The sequence below is a fragment of the Bombina bombina genome, chromosome 9 (genome assembly GCF_027579735.1).
Source record: "Bombina bombina isolate aBomBom1 chromosome 9, aBomBom1.pri, whole genome shotgun sequence".
Lineage (NCBI taxonomy): Eukaryota > Metazoa > Chordata > Amphibia > Anura > Bombinatoridae > Bombina > Bombina bombina.
In genome coordinates this window covers 8470592-8488471 of record NC_069507.1, presented here as the reverse complement: position 1 = coordinate 8488471, position 17880 = coordinate 8470592, and the positions used below count along the sequence as shown (strand labels likewise).

General features: G+C 46.4%; 1 protein-coding gene across 1 annotated transcript in view; it reads left to right on the top strand.

The window, feature by feature from the left end:
• LOC128639742 (uncharacterized) overlaps positions 1-17880 on the top strand; it is a 272419-nt gene that overhangs the window by 226083 nt on the left and 28456 nt on the right. Inside the window, exon 7 of the mRNA XM_053691861.1 lies at positions 13637-13747. Coding sequence (XP_053547836.1) covers positions 13637-13747 — 111 coding nt within the window. The remainder of the gene's footprint in view (positions 1-13636; positions 13748-17880) is intronic.

The window sequence follows — 17880 nt, the reverse complement described above, 5'->3', positions numbered from 1 at the left end:
TGTAGCACTGGGAGATCTGCTGCTCCTCAAACACACATGCAATACTGTCATGTAGCACTGGGAGATCTGCTGCTCCTCAAACACACATGCAATACTGCCATGTAGCACTGGGAGATCTGCTGCTCCTCAAACACACATGCAATACTGTCATGTAGCACTGGGAGATCTGCTGCTCCTCAAACACACATGCAATACTGCCATGTAGCACTGGGAGATCTGCTGCTACTCAAACACACATGTAATACTGCCATGTAGCACTGGGAGATCTGCTGCTCCTCAAACACACATGCAATACTGCCATGTAGCACTGGGAGATCTGCTGCTCCTCAAACACACATGCAATACTGCCATGTAGCACTGGGAGATCTGCTGCTCCTCAAACACACATGCAATACTGCCATGTAGCACCTGGGAGATCTGCTGCTCCTTCAACACACATTGCAATACAGCCTGTATGTAGCACGGGGAAGATATTCTGCTGCTCCTCAAACACACATGCTAATACTGCAAGTAGCAACTGGGAGATCTTGCCTGCTCCTCAAACACCCACATGCTAATACTGTGCCATGTAGCACTGGGAGATCTGCTTGCTCCTCAAACACACATGCAATACAGAGCCCATGTAGCACTGGGAGATCTGCTGCTTCCTCAGACACACATGCAATACTAGCCATGTAAGCACTGGGGAGATTCTTGCTGCTCCTCAAACACACATGCCAATACTGCCATGTAGCACTGGGAGATCCTGGCGTTGCTCCTCAACACACACATGGCAATACTTGCAAGTAGGCACTAGGGAGATCTGCTGCTCCTCAAACACACATGCAATACAGCCATGTAGCACTGGGAGATCTGCTGCTCCTCAAACACACATGCAATACTGCCATGTAGCACTGGGAGATCTGCTGCTCCTCAAACACACATGCAAATACTGCCATGTAGCACTGGGAGATCTGCTGCTCCTCAAACACACATGCAATACTGCCATGTAGCACTGGGAGATCTGCTGCTCCTCAAACACACATGCAATACTGCCATGTAGCACTGGGAGATCTGCTGCTCCTCAAACACACATGCAATACTGCCATGTAGCACTGGGAGATCTGCTGCTCCTCAAACACACATGCAATACTGCCATGTAGCACTGAGAGATCTGCTGCTCCTCAAACACACATGCAATACTGCCATGTAGCACTGGGAGATCTGCTGCTCCTCAAACACACATGCAATACTGCATGTAGCACTGGGAGATCTGCTGCTCCTCAAACACACATGCAATACTGCATGTAGCACTGGGAGATCTGCTGCTCCTCAAACACACATGTAATACTGCCATGTAGCACTGGGAGATCTGCTGCTCCTCAAACACACATGTAATACTGCCATGTAGCACTGGGAGATCTGCTGCTCCTCAAACACACATGCAATACTGCCATGTAGCACTGGGAGATCTGCTGCTCCTCAAACACACATGCAATACTTCCATGTAGCATCGGGAGATCTGCTGCTCCTTCAAACACACATGTCAATACTGCCATGTAGCACTGAGAGATCTGCTGCTCCTCAAACACACATGCAATACTGCCATGTAGCACTGGGAGATCTGCTGCTCCTCAAACACACATGCAATACTGCCATGTAGCACTGAGAGATCTGCTGCTCCTCAAACACACATGCAATACTGCCATGTAGCACTGGAGATCTGCTGCTCCTCAAACACACATGCAATACTGCCATGTAGCACTGGGAGATCTGCTGCTCCTCAAACACACATGTAATACTGCCATGTAGCACTGGGAGATCTGCTGCTCCTCAAACACACATGCTAATACTGCCATGTAGCACTGGGAGATCTGCTGCTCCTCAAACACACATGCAATACTGCATGTAGCACTGGGAGATCTGCTGCTCCTCAAACACACATGCAATACTGCCATGTAGCACTGGGAGATCTGCTGCTCCTCAAACACACATGCTAATACTGCCATGTAGCACTGGGAGATCTGCTGCTCCTCAAACACACATGCAATACTGCCATGTAGCACTGGGAGATCTGCTGCTCCTCAAACACACATGCAATACTGCCATGTAGCACTGGGAGATCTGCTGCTCCTCAAACACACATGCAATACTGCCATGTAGCACTGGGAGATCTGCTGCTCCTCAAACACACATGCAATACTGCCATGTAGCACTGGGAGATCTGCTGCTCCTCAAACTCACATGCAATACTGCCATGTAGCACTGGGAGATCTGCTGCTCCTCAAACACACATGCAATACTGCCATGTAGCACTGGGAGATCTGCTGCTCCTCAAACACACATGCAATACTGCCATGTAGCACTGGGAGATCTGCTGCTCCTCAAACACACATGTAATACTGCCATGTAGCACTGGGAGATCTGCTGCTCCTCAAACACACATGCAATACTGCCATGTAGCACTGGGAGATCTGCTGCTCCTCAAACACACATGTAATACTGCCATGTAGCACTGGGAGATCTGCTGCTCCTCAAACACACATGCAATACTGCCATGTAGCACTGGGAGATCTGCTGCTCCTCAAACACACATGCAATACTGCCATGTAGCACTGGGAGATCTGCTGCTCCTCAAACACACATGCAATACTGCCATGTAGCACTGGGAGATCTGCTGCTCCTCAAACACACATGTAATACTGCCATGTAGCACTGGGAGATCTGCTGCTCCTCAAACACACATGCAATACTGCCATGTAGCACTGGGAGATCTGCTGCTCCTCAAACACACATGCAATACTGCCATGTAGCACTGGAGATCTGCTGCTCCTCAAACACACATGCAATACTGCCATGTAGCACTGGGAGATCTGCTGCTCCTCAAACACACATGCAATACTGCCATGTAGCACTGGGAGATCTGCTGCTCCTCAAACACACATGCAATACTGCCATGTAGCACTGGGAGATCTGCTGCTCCTCAAACACACATGCAATACTGCCATGTAGCACTGGGAGATCTGCTGCTCCTCAAACACACATGCAATACTGCCATGTAGCACTGGAGATCTGCTGCTCCTCAAACACACATGCAATACTGCCATGTAGCACTGGGAGATCTGCTGCTCCTCAAACACACATGCAATACTGCCATGTAGCACTGGGAGATCTGCTGCTCCTCAAACACACATGCAATACTGCCATGTAGCACTGGGAGATCTGCTGCTCCTCAAACACACATGCAATACTGCCATGTAGCACTGGGAGATCTGCTGCTCCTCAAACACACATGCAATACTGCCATGTAGCACTGGGAGATCTGCTGCTCCTCAAACACACATGCAATACTGCCATGTAGCACTGGGAGATCTGCTGCTCCTCAAACACACATGCAATACTGCCATGTAGCACTGGGAGATCTGCTGCTCCTCAAACACACATGCAATACTGCATGTAGCACTGGGAGATCTGCTGCTCCTCAAACACACATGTAATACTGCCATGTAGCACTGGGAGATCTGCTGCTCCTCAAACACACATGCTAATACTGCCATGTAGCACTGGGAGATCTGCTGCTCCTCAAACACACATGCAATACTGCCATGTAGCACTGGGAGATCTGCTGCTCCTCAAACACACATGCAATACTGCCATGTAGCACTGGGAGATCTGCTGCTCCTCAAACACACATGCAATACTGCCATGTAGCACTGGGAGATCTGCTGCTCCTCAAACACACATGCAATACTGCCATGTAGCACTGGGAGATCTGCTGCTCCTCAAACACACATGCAATACTGCCATGTAGCACTGGGAGATCTGCTGCTCCTCAAACACACATGCAATACTGCCATGTAGCACTGGGAGATCTGCTGCTCCTCAAACACACATGCAATACTGCCATGTAGCACTGGGAGATCTGCTGCTCCTCAAACACACATGCAATACTGCCATGTAGCACTGGGAGATCTGCTGCTCCTCAAACACACATGCAATACTGCCATGTAGCACTGGGAGATCTGCTGCTCCTCAAACACACATGCAATACTGCCATGTAGCACTGGGAGATCTGCTGCTCCTCAAACACACATGCAATACTGCCATGTAGCACTGGGAGATCTGCTGCTCCTCAAACACACATGCAATACTGCCATGTAGCACTGGGAGATCTGCTGCTCCTCAAACACACATGCAATACTGCCATGTAGCACTGGGAGATCTGCTGCTCCTCAAACACACATGCAATACTGCCATGTAGCACTGGGAGATCTGCTGCTCCTCAAACACACATGCAATACTGCCATGTAGCACTGGGAGATCTGCTGCTCCTCAAACACACATGCAATACTGCCATGTAGCACTGGGAGATCTGCTGCTCCTCAAACACACATGCAATACTGCCATGTAGCACTGGGAGATCTGCTGCTCCTCAAACACACATGCAATACTGTCATGTAGCACTGGGATATCTGCTGCTCCTCAAACACACATGCAATAACTGCCATGTAGTCACTGGGAGAATCTGCTGCTCCTCAAACACACATGCAAAACTGTCATGTAAGCACTGGGAGAATCTGCTGCTCCTCATACACACATGCAATAATACTGCCATGTAGCAATGGGAGATCAGCTGCTACTCAAACACCAATGTAATAACTGCCCATGTAGCACTGGAGATCTGCATGCTCCTTCAAAACACCATGCAAATAACTGCCATGTAGCACTGGGAGATCTGCTGCTTCCTCAAACACCACATGCAAAACTGCCCCCATGTAGCACTGGGAGATCTGCTGCTCCTCAAACACACATGCAATACTGCCATGTAAGCACTGGAGATCTGCTGGCTCCTCAAACACACATGCAATACTGCCATGTAGCACTGGGAGATCTGCTGCTCCTCAAACACACATGCAATACTGTCATGTAGCACTGGGAGATCTGCTTGCTCCTCAAACACACATTGCAATACTGCATGTAGCACTGGAGATCTGCTGCTCCTCAAACACACATGTAATACTGCCATGTAGCATCTGGGAGATCTGCTGCTCCTCAAACACACATGCAATACTGCCATGTAGCACTGGGAGATCTGCTGCTCCTCAAACACACATGCAATACTGCCATGTAGCACTGGGAGATCTGCTGCTCCTCAAACACACATGCAATACTGCATGTAGCACTGGGAGATCTGCTGCTCCTCAAACACACAATGCAAATACTGCCCATGTAGCACTGGGAGATCTGCTGCTCCTCAAACACACATGCAATACTGCCATGTAGCACTGGGAGATCTGCTGCTCCTCAAACACACATGCAATACTGCCATGTAGCACTGGGAGATCTGCTGCTCCTCAAACACACATGCAATACTGCATGTAGCACTGGGAGATCTGCTGCTCCTCAAACACACATGCAATACTGCCATGTAGCACTGGGAGATCTGCTGCTCCTCAAACACACATGCAATACTGCCATGTAGCACTGGGAGATCTGCTGCTCCTCAAACACACATGCAATACTAGCCAGTGCTAGCACTGGGAGATCTGTTGCTCCTCAAACACACATGCAATACTGCCATGTAGCACTGGGAGATCTGCTGCTCCTCAAACACACATGCAATACTGCCATGTAGCACTGGGAGATCTGCTGCTCCTCAAACACACATGCAATACTGCCATGTAGCACTGGGAGATCTGCTGCTCCTCAAACACACATGCAATACTGCCATGTAGCCCTGGGAGATCTGCTGCTCCTCAAACACACATGCAATACTGCCATGTAGCACTGGGAGATCTGCTGCTCCTCAAACACACATGCAATACTGCCATGTAGCACTGGGAGATCTGCTGCTCCCTCAAACACACATGCAATACTGCATGTAGCACTGGGAGATCTGCTGCTCCTCAAACACACATGCAATACTGCCATGTAGCACTGGGAGATCTGCTGCTCCTCAAACACACATGCAATACTGCCATGTAGCACTGGGAGATCTGCTGCTCCTCAAACACACATGCAATACTGCCATGTAGCACTGGGAGATCCTGCTGCTCCTCAAACACACATGCAATACTGCCATGTAGCACTGGAGATCTGCTGCTCCTCAAACACACCTGCAATACTGCCATGTAGCACTGGGAGATCTGCTGCTCCTCAAACACACATGCAATACTGCATGTAGCACTGGGAGATCTGCTGCTCCTCAAACACACATGCAATACTGCCATGTAGCACTGGGAGATCTGCTGCTCCTCAAACACACATGTCATACTGCCATGTAGCACTGGGAGATCTGCTGCTCCTCAAACACACATTGCAATACTGCCTATGTAGCACTGGGAGATCTGCTGCTCCTCAAACACACATGCAATACTGCATGTAGCACTGGGAGATCTGCTGCTCCTCAAACACACATGCAATACTGCCATGTAGCACTGGGAGATCTGCTGCTCCTCAAACACACATGCAATACTGCCATGTAGCACCTGGGAGATCCTGCTGCTCCTCAAACACACATGCAATACTGCATGTAGCACTGGGGAGATCTGCTGCTCCTCAAAACACAATGCAATACTGCATGTAGCACTGGGGAGATCGCTGCTCCTCAAACACACATGCAATACTGCCATGTAGCACTGGGAGATCTGCTGCTCCTCAAACACACATGCAATACTGCCATGTAGCACTGGGAGATCTGCTGCTCCTCAAACACACATGCAATACTGCCATGTAGCACTGGGAGATCTGCTGCTCCTCAAACACACATGCCAATACTGCCATGTAGCACTGGGAGATCTGCTGCTCCTCAAACACACATGCAATACTGCCATGTAGCACTGGGAGATCTGCTGCTCCTCAAACACAACATGCAATACTGCCATGTAGCACCTGGGAGATCTGCTGCTCCTCAAACACACATGCAATACTGCATGGTAGCACTGGGAGGATCTGCTGCTCCTCAAAACACACATGCAAATACTGCCATGTAGCACTGGGAGATCTGCTGCTCCTCAAACACACATGCAATACTGCCATGTAGCACTGGGAGATCTGCTGCTCCTCAAACACACATGCAATACTGCATGTAGCACTGGGGAGATCTGCTGCTCCTCAAACACACATGCAATACTGCCATGTAGCACTGGGAGATCTGCTGCTCCTCAAACACACATGAATCTGCATGTAGCACTGGGAGATCTGCTGCCTCCTCAAACACACATGCAATACTGCCATGTAGCACTGGGAGATCTGCTGCTCCTCAAACACACATGCAATACTGCCATGTAGCACTGGGAGATCTGCTGCTCCTCAAACACACATGCTAATACTGCCATGTAGCACTGGGAGATCTGCTGCTCCTCAAACACACATGCAATACTGCCATGTAGCACTGGGAGATCTGCTGCTCCTCAAACACACATGCTAATACTGCCATGTAGCACTGGAGATCTGCTGCTCCTCAAACACACATGCAATACTGCCATGTAGCACTGGGAGATCTGCTGCTCCTCAAACACACATGCAATACTGCCATGTAGCACTGGGAGATCTGCTGCTCCTCAAACACACATGCAATACTGCCATGTAGCACTGGGAGATCTGCTGCTCCTCAAACACACATGCAATACTGCCATGTAGCACTGGGAGATCTGCTGCTCCTCAAACACACATGCAATACTGCCATGTAGCACTGGGAGATCTGCTGCTCCTCAAACACACATGCAATACTGCCATGTAGCACTGGGAGATCTGCTGCTCCTCAAACACACATGCAATACTGCCATGTAGCACTGGGAGATCTGCTGCTCCTCAAACACACATGCAATACTGCCATGTAGCACTGGGAGATCTGCTGCTCCTCAAACACACATGCAATACTGCCATGTAGCACTGGGAGATCTGCTGCTCCTCAAACACACATGTAATACTGCATGTAGCACTGGGAGATCTGCTGCTCCTCAAACACACATGCAATACTGCCATGTAGCACTGGGAGATCTGCTGCTCCTCAAACACACATGCAATACTGCCATGTAGCACTGGGAGATCTGCTGCTCCTCAAACACACATGCAATACTGCCATGTAGCACTGGGAGATCTGCTGCTCCTCAAACACACATGCAATACTGCATGTAGCACTGGGAGATCTGCTGCTCCTCAAACACACATGCAATACTGCCATGTAGCACTGGGAGATCTGCTGCTCCTCAAACACACATGCAATACTGCCATGTAGCACTGAGAGATCTGCTGCTCCTCAAACACACATGCAATACTGCCATGTAGAACCGGGAGATCTGCTGCTCCTCAAACACACATGCAATACTGCCATGTAACACTGGGAGATCTGCTCCTCCTCAAACACACATGCAATACTGCCATGTAGCACTGGGAGATCTGCTGCTCCTCAAACACACATGTAATACTGCATGTAACACTGGGAGATCTGCTGCTCCTCAAACACACATGTAATACTGCCATGTAGCACTGGGAGATCTGCTGCTCCTCAAACACACATGCAATACTGCCATGTAGCACTGGGAGATCTGCTGCTCCTCAAACACACATGCAATACTGCCATGTAGCACTGAGAGATCTGCTGCTCCTCAAACACACATGCAATACTGCCATGTAGCACTGGGAGATCTGCTGCTCCTCAAACACACATGCAATACTGCCATGTAGCACTGGGAGATCTGCTGCTCCTCAAACACACATGCAATACTGCCATGTAGCACTGGGAGATCTGCTGCTCCTCAAACACACATGCAATACTGTCATGTAGCACTGGGAGATCTGCTGCTCCTCAAACACACATGCAATACTGCCATGTAGCACTGGGAGATCTGCTGCTCCTCAAACACACATGCAATACTGTCATGTAGCACTGGGAGATCTGCTGCTCCTCAAACACACATGCAATACTGCCATGTAGCACTGGGAGATCTGCTGCTACTCAAACACACATGTAATACTGCCATGTAGCACTGGGAGATCTGCTGCTCCTCAAACACACATGCAATACTGCCATGTAGCACTGGGAGATCTGCTGCTCCTCAAACACACATGCAATACTGCCATGTAGCACTGGGAGATCTGCTGCTCCTCAAACACACATGCAATACTGCCATGTAGCACTGGGAGATCTGCTGCTCCTCAAACACACATGCAATACTGCCATGTAGCACTGGGAGATCTGCTGCTCCTCAAACACACATGCAATACTGTCATGTAGCACTGGGAGATCTGCTGCTCCTCAAACACACATGCAATACTGCATGTAGCACTGGGAGATCTGCTGCTCCTCAAACATACATGTAATACTGCATGTAGCACTGGGAGATCTGCTGCTCCTCAAACACACATGCAATACTGCCATGTAGCACTGGGAGATCTGCTGCTCCTCAAACACACATGCAATACTGCATGTAGCACTGGGAGATCTGCTGCTCCTCAAACACACATGCAATACTGCCATGTAGCACTGGGAGATCTGCTGCTCCTCAAACACACATGCAATACTGCCATGTAGCACTGAGAGATCTGCTGCTCCTCAAACACACATGCAATACTGCCATGTAGAACCGGGAGATCTGCTGCTCCTCAAACACACATGCAATACTGCCATGTAACACTGGGAGATCTGCTGCTCCTCAAACACACATGCAATACTGCCATGTAGCACTGGGAGATCTGCTGCTCCTCAAACACACATGTAATACTGCATGTAACACTGGGAGATCTGCTGCTCCTCAAACACACATGTAATACTGCCATGTAGCACTGGGAGATCTGCTGCTCCTCAAACACATATGCAATACTGCCATGTAGCACTGGGAGATCTGCTGCTCCTCAAACACACATGCAATACTGCCATGTAGCACTGAGAGATCTGCTGCTCCTCAAACACACATGCAATACTGCCATGTAGCACTGGGAGATCTGCTGCTCCTCAAACACACATGCAATACTGCCATGTAGCACTGGGAGATCTGCTGCTCCTCAAACACACATGCAATACTGCCATGTAGCACTGGGAGATCTGCTGCTCCTCAAACACACATGCAATACTGCATGTAACACTGGGAGGTCTGTCCTCAAACACACATGTAATACTGCCATGTAGCACTGGGAGATCTGCTGCTCCTCAAACACACATGCAATACTGCCATGTAGCACTGGGAGATCTGCTGCTCCTCAAACACACATGCAATACTGCCATGTAGCACTGAGAGATCTGCTGCTCCTCAAACACACATGCAATACTGCCATGTAGCACTGGGAGATCTGCTGCTCCTCAAACACACATGCAATACTGCCATGTAGCACTGGGAGATCTGCTGCTCCTCAAACACACATGCAATACTGCCATGTAGCACTGGGAGATCTGCTGCTCCTCAAACACACATGCAATACTGCCATGTAGCACTGGGAGATCTGCTGCTCCTCAAACACACATGTAATACTGCCATGTAGCACTGGGAGATCTGCTGCTCCTCAAACACACATGCAATACTGCCATGTAGCACTGGGAGATCTGCTGCTCCTCAAACACACATGCAATACTGCCATGTAGCACTGGGAGATCTGCTGCTCCTCAAACACACATGTAATACTGCCATGTAGCACTGGGAGATCTGCTGCTCCTCAAACACACATGCAATACTGCCATGTAGCACTGGGAGATCTGCTGCTCCTCAAACACACATGCAATACTGCCATGTAGCACTGGGAGATCTGCTGCTCCTCAAACACACATGCAATACTGCCATGTAGCACTGGGAGATCTGCTGCTCCTCAAACACACATGTAATACTGCCATGTAGCACTGAGAGGGGGCGGGACCCAGATCACAGAACAGATGCAGAAAGTGTGAAGCTGGGTGCCCTGAAAAAGCACTGGAAGGACATCGTTTTTGGCATTATTTTTTATGCATGATGCATAAAAAACTGCATCCAAAACTCCCAGTTATCATAGAGCTGCAGGCAGCTACACCAGCCCTAAAGTAATCTCGCCTTGCCTGCATCCCAGGCAGAGCAGAGGCAGTCTGCAAAATTGCAGTGCAAGGCTGTGCTCAGCGCTGTCAGTATTGATCATCACAGTGTCCCTCTATGCAGCAGAGTAGCCTGGCTGTATTTCTGCTGCTGCAGCTGCTACAGTATTCTGGTCTAAGACTCTCTGTACTACGATTCAGTCAGCACAGCAAAGTTATAAAAAAAAGTAAAAAAAAAAAAGTTTTTTTTTTTAAATACACTGACTAATGGCAAAAATCCGGCACTGGCAATCAGGGCCGCCATCAGGGGGTGACAGGGTGACTCCTGTCTGGGGCCCAATGGGCCACGGGGCCCCATGAGGCAAGAACTACTATTATTTTAAAAAAAAAATAATAATAACATTTTGGCAGCCACCATTGGGTACTACAGCAGGGTGCTATTGAGTGTGGGAAATGTTATTACAAGGAGTAAAGCATTAGCATTTGAGAGGATTTCAGTCAGACAGCAGATCACTTTCATTTGCAGAGGAGGTAGGACTTACTTAGTAAATGTTTTTTATTTCTTTGTGCAATTTTGGAATGTAACTTCAGTGTGGTAGTAGTTGTATGGTAGGGCCAGGGGTCCATAAAAATATATTTTTTAGCAATATGCAACAGTGTATTTATGATTATTTGACAATGCTGTAGAAATTCTATATTTAAAGTCATGCAGAAATATTTCCTCCTTAATACACAAATGGTAGGTGTCCTTTTGGCAGATATGAGTTTTTTTTTTATTAATATATATATATATATATATATATATTAATTACATTCCAGTTTACTTCCCCTTTATGCAGGGACTTTCCAGATGCAAGGAGGCATTTTATCTAAGATGTTTACATCTGCATAAAATGTTATACTCTCAGACTAAGATTGCTCAGTGTTTGAAATGAGACAGGTTAACTTAAAACTGTTCAGTTTACACTACAGCTGACTTAATTTTGAAATACATACCTAATAACAAGCCTAAATCCTGCATTTAACCACATATAATGGTATGAGTACCACAGCTTATGGTTTCACCAAGACCATATAGAGTACAGCATTTTCAAAATCCATAAGTACAGCTGACAGATGGGAACATTTGTACACCATATTTGAAGTGGTGCTCTTGGTTGGGGAAATGGGGAAAAAAACAAACATATGTCAACCTTTCAAAAGTACTTTTCTTCATCTAGCCATCTATTCAGATCATTAATGTACAATTTTGAATTCACAGAATTATTTTTGTTTGCACATTTACAAATATGATTCTTTAAAAAGTGATCTCTTGATTTCTACAATTGATTTATCATGCATGTCACACACTGTTTATTTAGGGGATGCAATGTGCAGACATTTTCCCTCCTGTGAGTGTTTCTGTGGGTGTCTGTGTTTATGTCTTTGTGCTTTTGTTTGTGTCTCTATGAGTGTGTATGTATTTTATTCTGTGGGTCTCTCTGTGAGGGTGGGTGTATATGTCTTTGTGCATTTTCTGTGGATGTCTGTGAGGGTGTGTGCGTATGTCTTTGTGCTTTATCTATGGATGTCTCTGTGTGGGTGTGTGTATGTATGTCTTTGTGTATTTTCTCTGGATGCCTCTGTGAGGGTGGGTGTGTATGTCTTTGTGTGTTTTCTGTGGATGTCTCTGTGAGGGTGTGTATGTGTGTATGTCTGTGTTTTCTGTGGATGTCTCTGTGAGGGTGTGTGCGTATGTCTGTGTGTTTTCTGTGGGTGTCTCTGTGAGGGTGTGTGCATTTTCTCTGGGTGTCTCTGTGAGAGTGTGTGTATGTCTTTGTGTGTTTTCTGTGGATGTCTCAGTGAGGTTGTGTGTGTGTATGTATGTCGTTGTGTGTTTTATGTGGGTGTCTCTCTGTGTGTGTGTGTATGTCTTTGTGTGGTTTCTGAGACTGTCTCTGTCAGTGTTTTCTTGGGTGTATGTGCAGGTTTGTGTTTGAGTTTGTGTGTGTGTCCATTGTCTGTTCCTTTTTAGGACATTTTGATCTTACTACTGATTATTCACATCTTTCCACAGACTTTGAGACTAATGAGACCTTTACGGGAAGTCATCAATCCATCACGTAAACCTTTAAATTATTGTTTAGGCCCTTCCTTTCAGCCACTGCTTGCTTTTGTCATCATTTAGTTGTCATCTTCCTTGACAAAAAGATAATCGGAATTCCATATTTTTTTTTGTAAATCTCCTTTTTTTGACAAAACTGTAATCTACCTCATTACTTGTCAGGTCAATTTAAACAAGTGCTGAGTGTCTGTTTTGGTGTCTGTTTCTGAGTGTGTTTGTGTGTTTCTTTGCGTGTCTATATGTGAATCCTTATGTGTGAGTGTGTGTTTCAGTGTATGAGAGTGTCTGTGTGTTTCTGTGTTTGTGTGTAATACCCTGATCAATGGTTAAGTCAGTGACCCCAAAATTTCTGTGGCAGCCCTGCTGGCAATGCACAGTAAAAGCTCTCATGGGAACATCACATTTACTAGAAATATTTTGCTAAATTGTACTGCAAAAATGCATTCTTCAAAAATCAATTACATTCATGTGCATCACAGTTGTGAGTTTGTCTATTTAAGCAGAATATTGTGCTTAGGAGTGTAACCTTAATTAATGACATGCACTTGTGTTAATAGGCCAGACCCTGCGCCTCACAACATTAAGAGGAAAGAAAGAAATTCCATGATTATTCTGGGGCAGAATCCAAAGAGAGAGTGTGCCTGGACCAGTCTGTATGTGCTAAACAGGTAAACATGCAGATTTAACACTTTTAGGAGATAGAGGGGACACTATGGGTAAGATTACGAGTAGAGCACAAAATTGCGCCTAAGCAAGCTCGATATTTGCGCTCCACTCATTAATACCAGCGCATGCAAATGTGCGCTGGTATTACAAGTAAAGCGCAATGTGAACGCAACCTCATGATCTTGCTGTAGCAATAACCAGCCACTTGCAATGGCTGGTTATTTATCATGCACCCTTATTAAACGGGTAAATTTGCTGTTTACAGGTGCGTAATAAAGTAGCGCTCCACTTGTAATCTAGCCCTATATGTGTACATAGAATTTTACCTGCTTCAGTGCAAATAATTATTTCTTTCCTATGGCATGGAGAGTCCACGACTTCATTCTAGTTACTAGTGGGATATTCAACATCTGGCCAGCAGGAGGAGGCAAAGAGCACCCCAGCAAAGCTGTTAAGTGTAACGTCCCTTACCCATAATACCCAGTCATTCTCTTTGCCTTTGTCAATGAAGGATGTGCAAAGATGGTGTCTGAAGATATTTAATCCTTTTATGGGTATTTTTCCCTGCAAGCAAGGATGTCAATCTCTTTCGTAAGAATAATGGTGGCTATTAGCAGTTAGAAAGCAGCGAGGTTGTCTTTGCTTTATTTCTAACATTATTGCTACCCCTTCATAGAAAGCCAGGGTTGGTTACTCTGCTCTTTATTTAGGTCCCTGATAGAGAGTGGAGTATCTATCACACCTAAGAATCTGTTCCTGCCCTGCATCTGGACCCACAGGTAAGTGCATTTGCCTTCTAGGTATTGAAGGACAGCACTTGGGAGGTTAATTCCTCTAGTGGATCATTTAATGGAACAAGACCTTACAGTTAGGTTTTCAGTTGGACAATTTGGCAGGCACTGGCATATGTGATATTTTATGGAAACGTTAAGGAGTTAATAATGTTTACCCTTAGTTTGTTTGTGGAGAGACCAGCTGAAGGGGTAATTTAAGGCAATGTTAGAACCATAGGATATTTCTTTATTATTATGAGATTTAGTGCAGTGTACTTTAGTTTTATGTAGATTGGACAGAAACGAGCGCTTTTACAGTGACGCAGTTTTCTTTTTTAGTCCGATCACGTGACCATCTCTCTTCCGTCTTTAATATGCGGAGCGGAGCAAATTAGACATCTTGCGATCTTGTCGCCTTTCTCTGTGCCGGCATCGGTTAGTTCGCTAAACTTTGCGAATCTGGCATCCTACTGATAGCGGATCTTATCGGATATCACTTGCACATTTTCTAGAGTGACTACGGTCTCGGTGTGGTAAGACTCCTCAGCTCAGCCTGAGGTATAGAGGTGTGAGGAAGTTTTTTCTATGTTTTTTTTGTATGTTAAGGGGTATGTACTTTATTTTTACCGTACTGGTGTTTAATAATTCTCATATTTTATATATTTTAAAATAGATTCAGACCATAGTTCATCCATTACTTTTGACAAATGTTTGCTTTGTCTGGAGGCTCAGGTTGTACCTCCTGTGCAATTTTGTAAGACCTTACAATTTAAAGATAAATTACTCCCTTCTGAGCCTTATGTCTCTCTGGATAATGCTGTTCGGGATATGCCTCAGCTTTCTCCTCAAACGTCTCAAGCTGTGGTTATTTCACATGCAGTGCCCTGCGGTTCCTCAACCTCCTGGGGGTGTTTATGTGCCAGGAGATTTTGCTGCGCAGATAACTTCTGCTGTATCTGCAGCTTTATCTGCTTTCCCTACTTCGGGTAAGCGTAAGAGGAAATCTAAACATTTTTCTACTAGTAAGGTTTCTGACCCTTCTAAGTCTGCTCTGGTCAACCTTTCTCAAATGTCTGAGGAGGAGGATACTTCAGTAGCTTCTGAAGGTGAAATCTCAGACTCTGAGATGATGGGAAAAATTCTTCAGAATCTGAAGAAGTTAATTTCAGATTTAAGCTTGAACATCTCCGTTTGCTTCTGAAGGAGGTTCTAGCTACTTTAGACGACTCCGAACCTTTGGTTGCCGTCAATCCTAAAAATTCCACTAAACTTAAGAGTTCATGATTCTCCCTCATCTGTGGATGTTTTTCCTGTTACATAGAAACATAGATATTGACGGCAGATAAGAGCCATAGGCCCAGCAAGTCTGCCCGACCTTACCTAACAGTATAAACTTATCTAGTTCGTAGGATAGCCTTATGCTTGTCCCATGCATTTTTAAGTCCCCCACAGTGTTTGTTGCTACTACCTCTTGAGGAAGTTTATTCCATAAATCAATCACTATTTCTGTAAAGACAAGATGTCTGAAATTATAGCTCAGGAATGGGATAAGCCAGGGGTTCCATTTTTCCCCTTCCCCTGTTTTTAAAAAGATGTTTCCTGTTGCGGACTACATTCGTGACTCTTTGACATCCATCAAGGATTACAGTGGCAACCTGCGGCAAGTATTGCTACGGTTACGGGAGCAGCATCTTATTGGTGTGATGACTTTTCTGATCTGGTATCAGAAGAGACTACGAAAGAGGAGATCCAAGATAGGATCAAAGCTCTTAAACTGGCCAATACCTTTATCTGCAATGCCAACATGCAGGTAAAATGGGAGCTAAGATGTCTACCTTTACTGTTCTAGCTTGCAGAGCTCTGTGGTTAAAATCTTGGTCGGCTGATATGACTTCAAAGGCCAAGCTTCTGTCTTAACTTGTAAAGGTAAAACTTTATTTGGTCCTGGTTTGGCGGAAATTTCTGAAATTACGGGTGGAAATAGATCTTTCCTACCTCATGACAAGAAGAAGAATAGAGCTAAGGGCCGCCAGAATTCTAATTTTCGCTCCTTTCGTAACTTTAAAGTTAAAGTCTTCCTCCTCTTCTTCCAAACTAGAGCAATCCAAGACCTCATGGGGGTCCAGTCAGCCATGGAATAAGGGGAAGCAAAACAAGAAGCCTTCCACTGATTCTAAATCAGCCTGAAGGGTCTGCACCTGATCCAATTTTGGATCAAGTGGGGCAGGCTTGGATACGCAATGTCCCAGATCCGTGGGCTGTGGACATAGTATCCCAGGGTTACAGAATGGGATTCAAGTCTTGCCCTAGAAGGGGCAGATTTCTTCTGTCAAGAGTATCCACAAACCAGGTAAAGAGGGAGGCCTTCTTAAACTGCGTAGAAGACCTATCCTCCCTGGGAGTAATTGTTCCAGTTCCTGTAGAGAAACAGGGTCGAGGATTCTATTCAAATCTATTTGTGGTTCACAAAAAGGAGGGAACTTTCCGTCCCATCCTAGACCTAAAGTGCCTCAACAAATTCCTACGGGTTCCATCCTTCAAGATGGAAACTATTCGTTCCATTATTCTATTGGTTCAGGAAGGTCAGTTCATGACGACCATAGACCTGAAGGATGCGTATCTTCATGTTCCCATTCACAGGTATCATCACCATTGTGACAGATACCCCGGCTACCCCGACTGGGTAGCTTCATCAAACTGGTCCTGCTTTCTCCCTGCTGACTGCAGCTATGTAGCTGGCCAGTGACCACAGCCTGTAGCCACCCCTGATGCCGGACAGCACCAGTATTCAGGGTCCCACCCTGTGGCAGACTCTGGCTACCCCGATTTTAGCCCCTGATTTTAGCAGGGCCCCTGATTTTAGCAGGGCCCCTGATTTTAGCAGGGCTCACCCAAATAACTAGACAACTAGCATTCAGGTGAAAACAAAAACTGATTTTATTGGAAAACACACACTCCTTTTATACACACAGCTCATCTTGATAAGACAATGGACAATCCCACAATTTTCCCGCCATTCCGCCCTTGCAGACAGGCTGGCGCCGGCCATAGCAGCCGCAGTCCCACAGAATCCCAGTACCCAGGGGTGGTGGTTTTGGGGAGATCCAGGGGGCACAGCAGCTCTTCCTGTGTGTCGTTTGACCAAAGTTACAACCCAGTAAAGATTGGGGGTAGGGGTGTCCGAAACCCCCAGTTCCCAAAGTAGCTCTGCTCCGGCAATTCCACCACCTCTTGTCCTCCCTAGGAGCTACTAATCCCCAAAAGAGCGGAGCTCTGGGACAAAGGGCCGCTGGAGCGACCATGGTTAAAATTAGCAGGTGTCCTGCTGTTCTGTGGCAAACCAGGAGTTCCAGGAGCCCGGC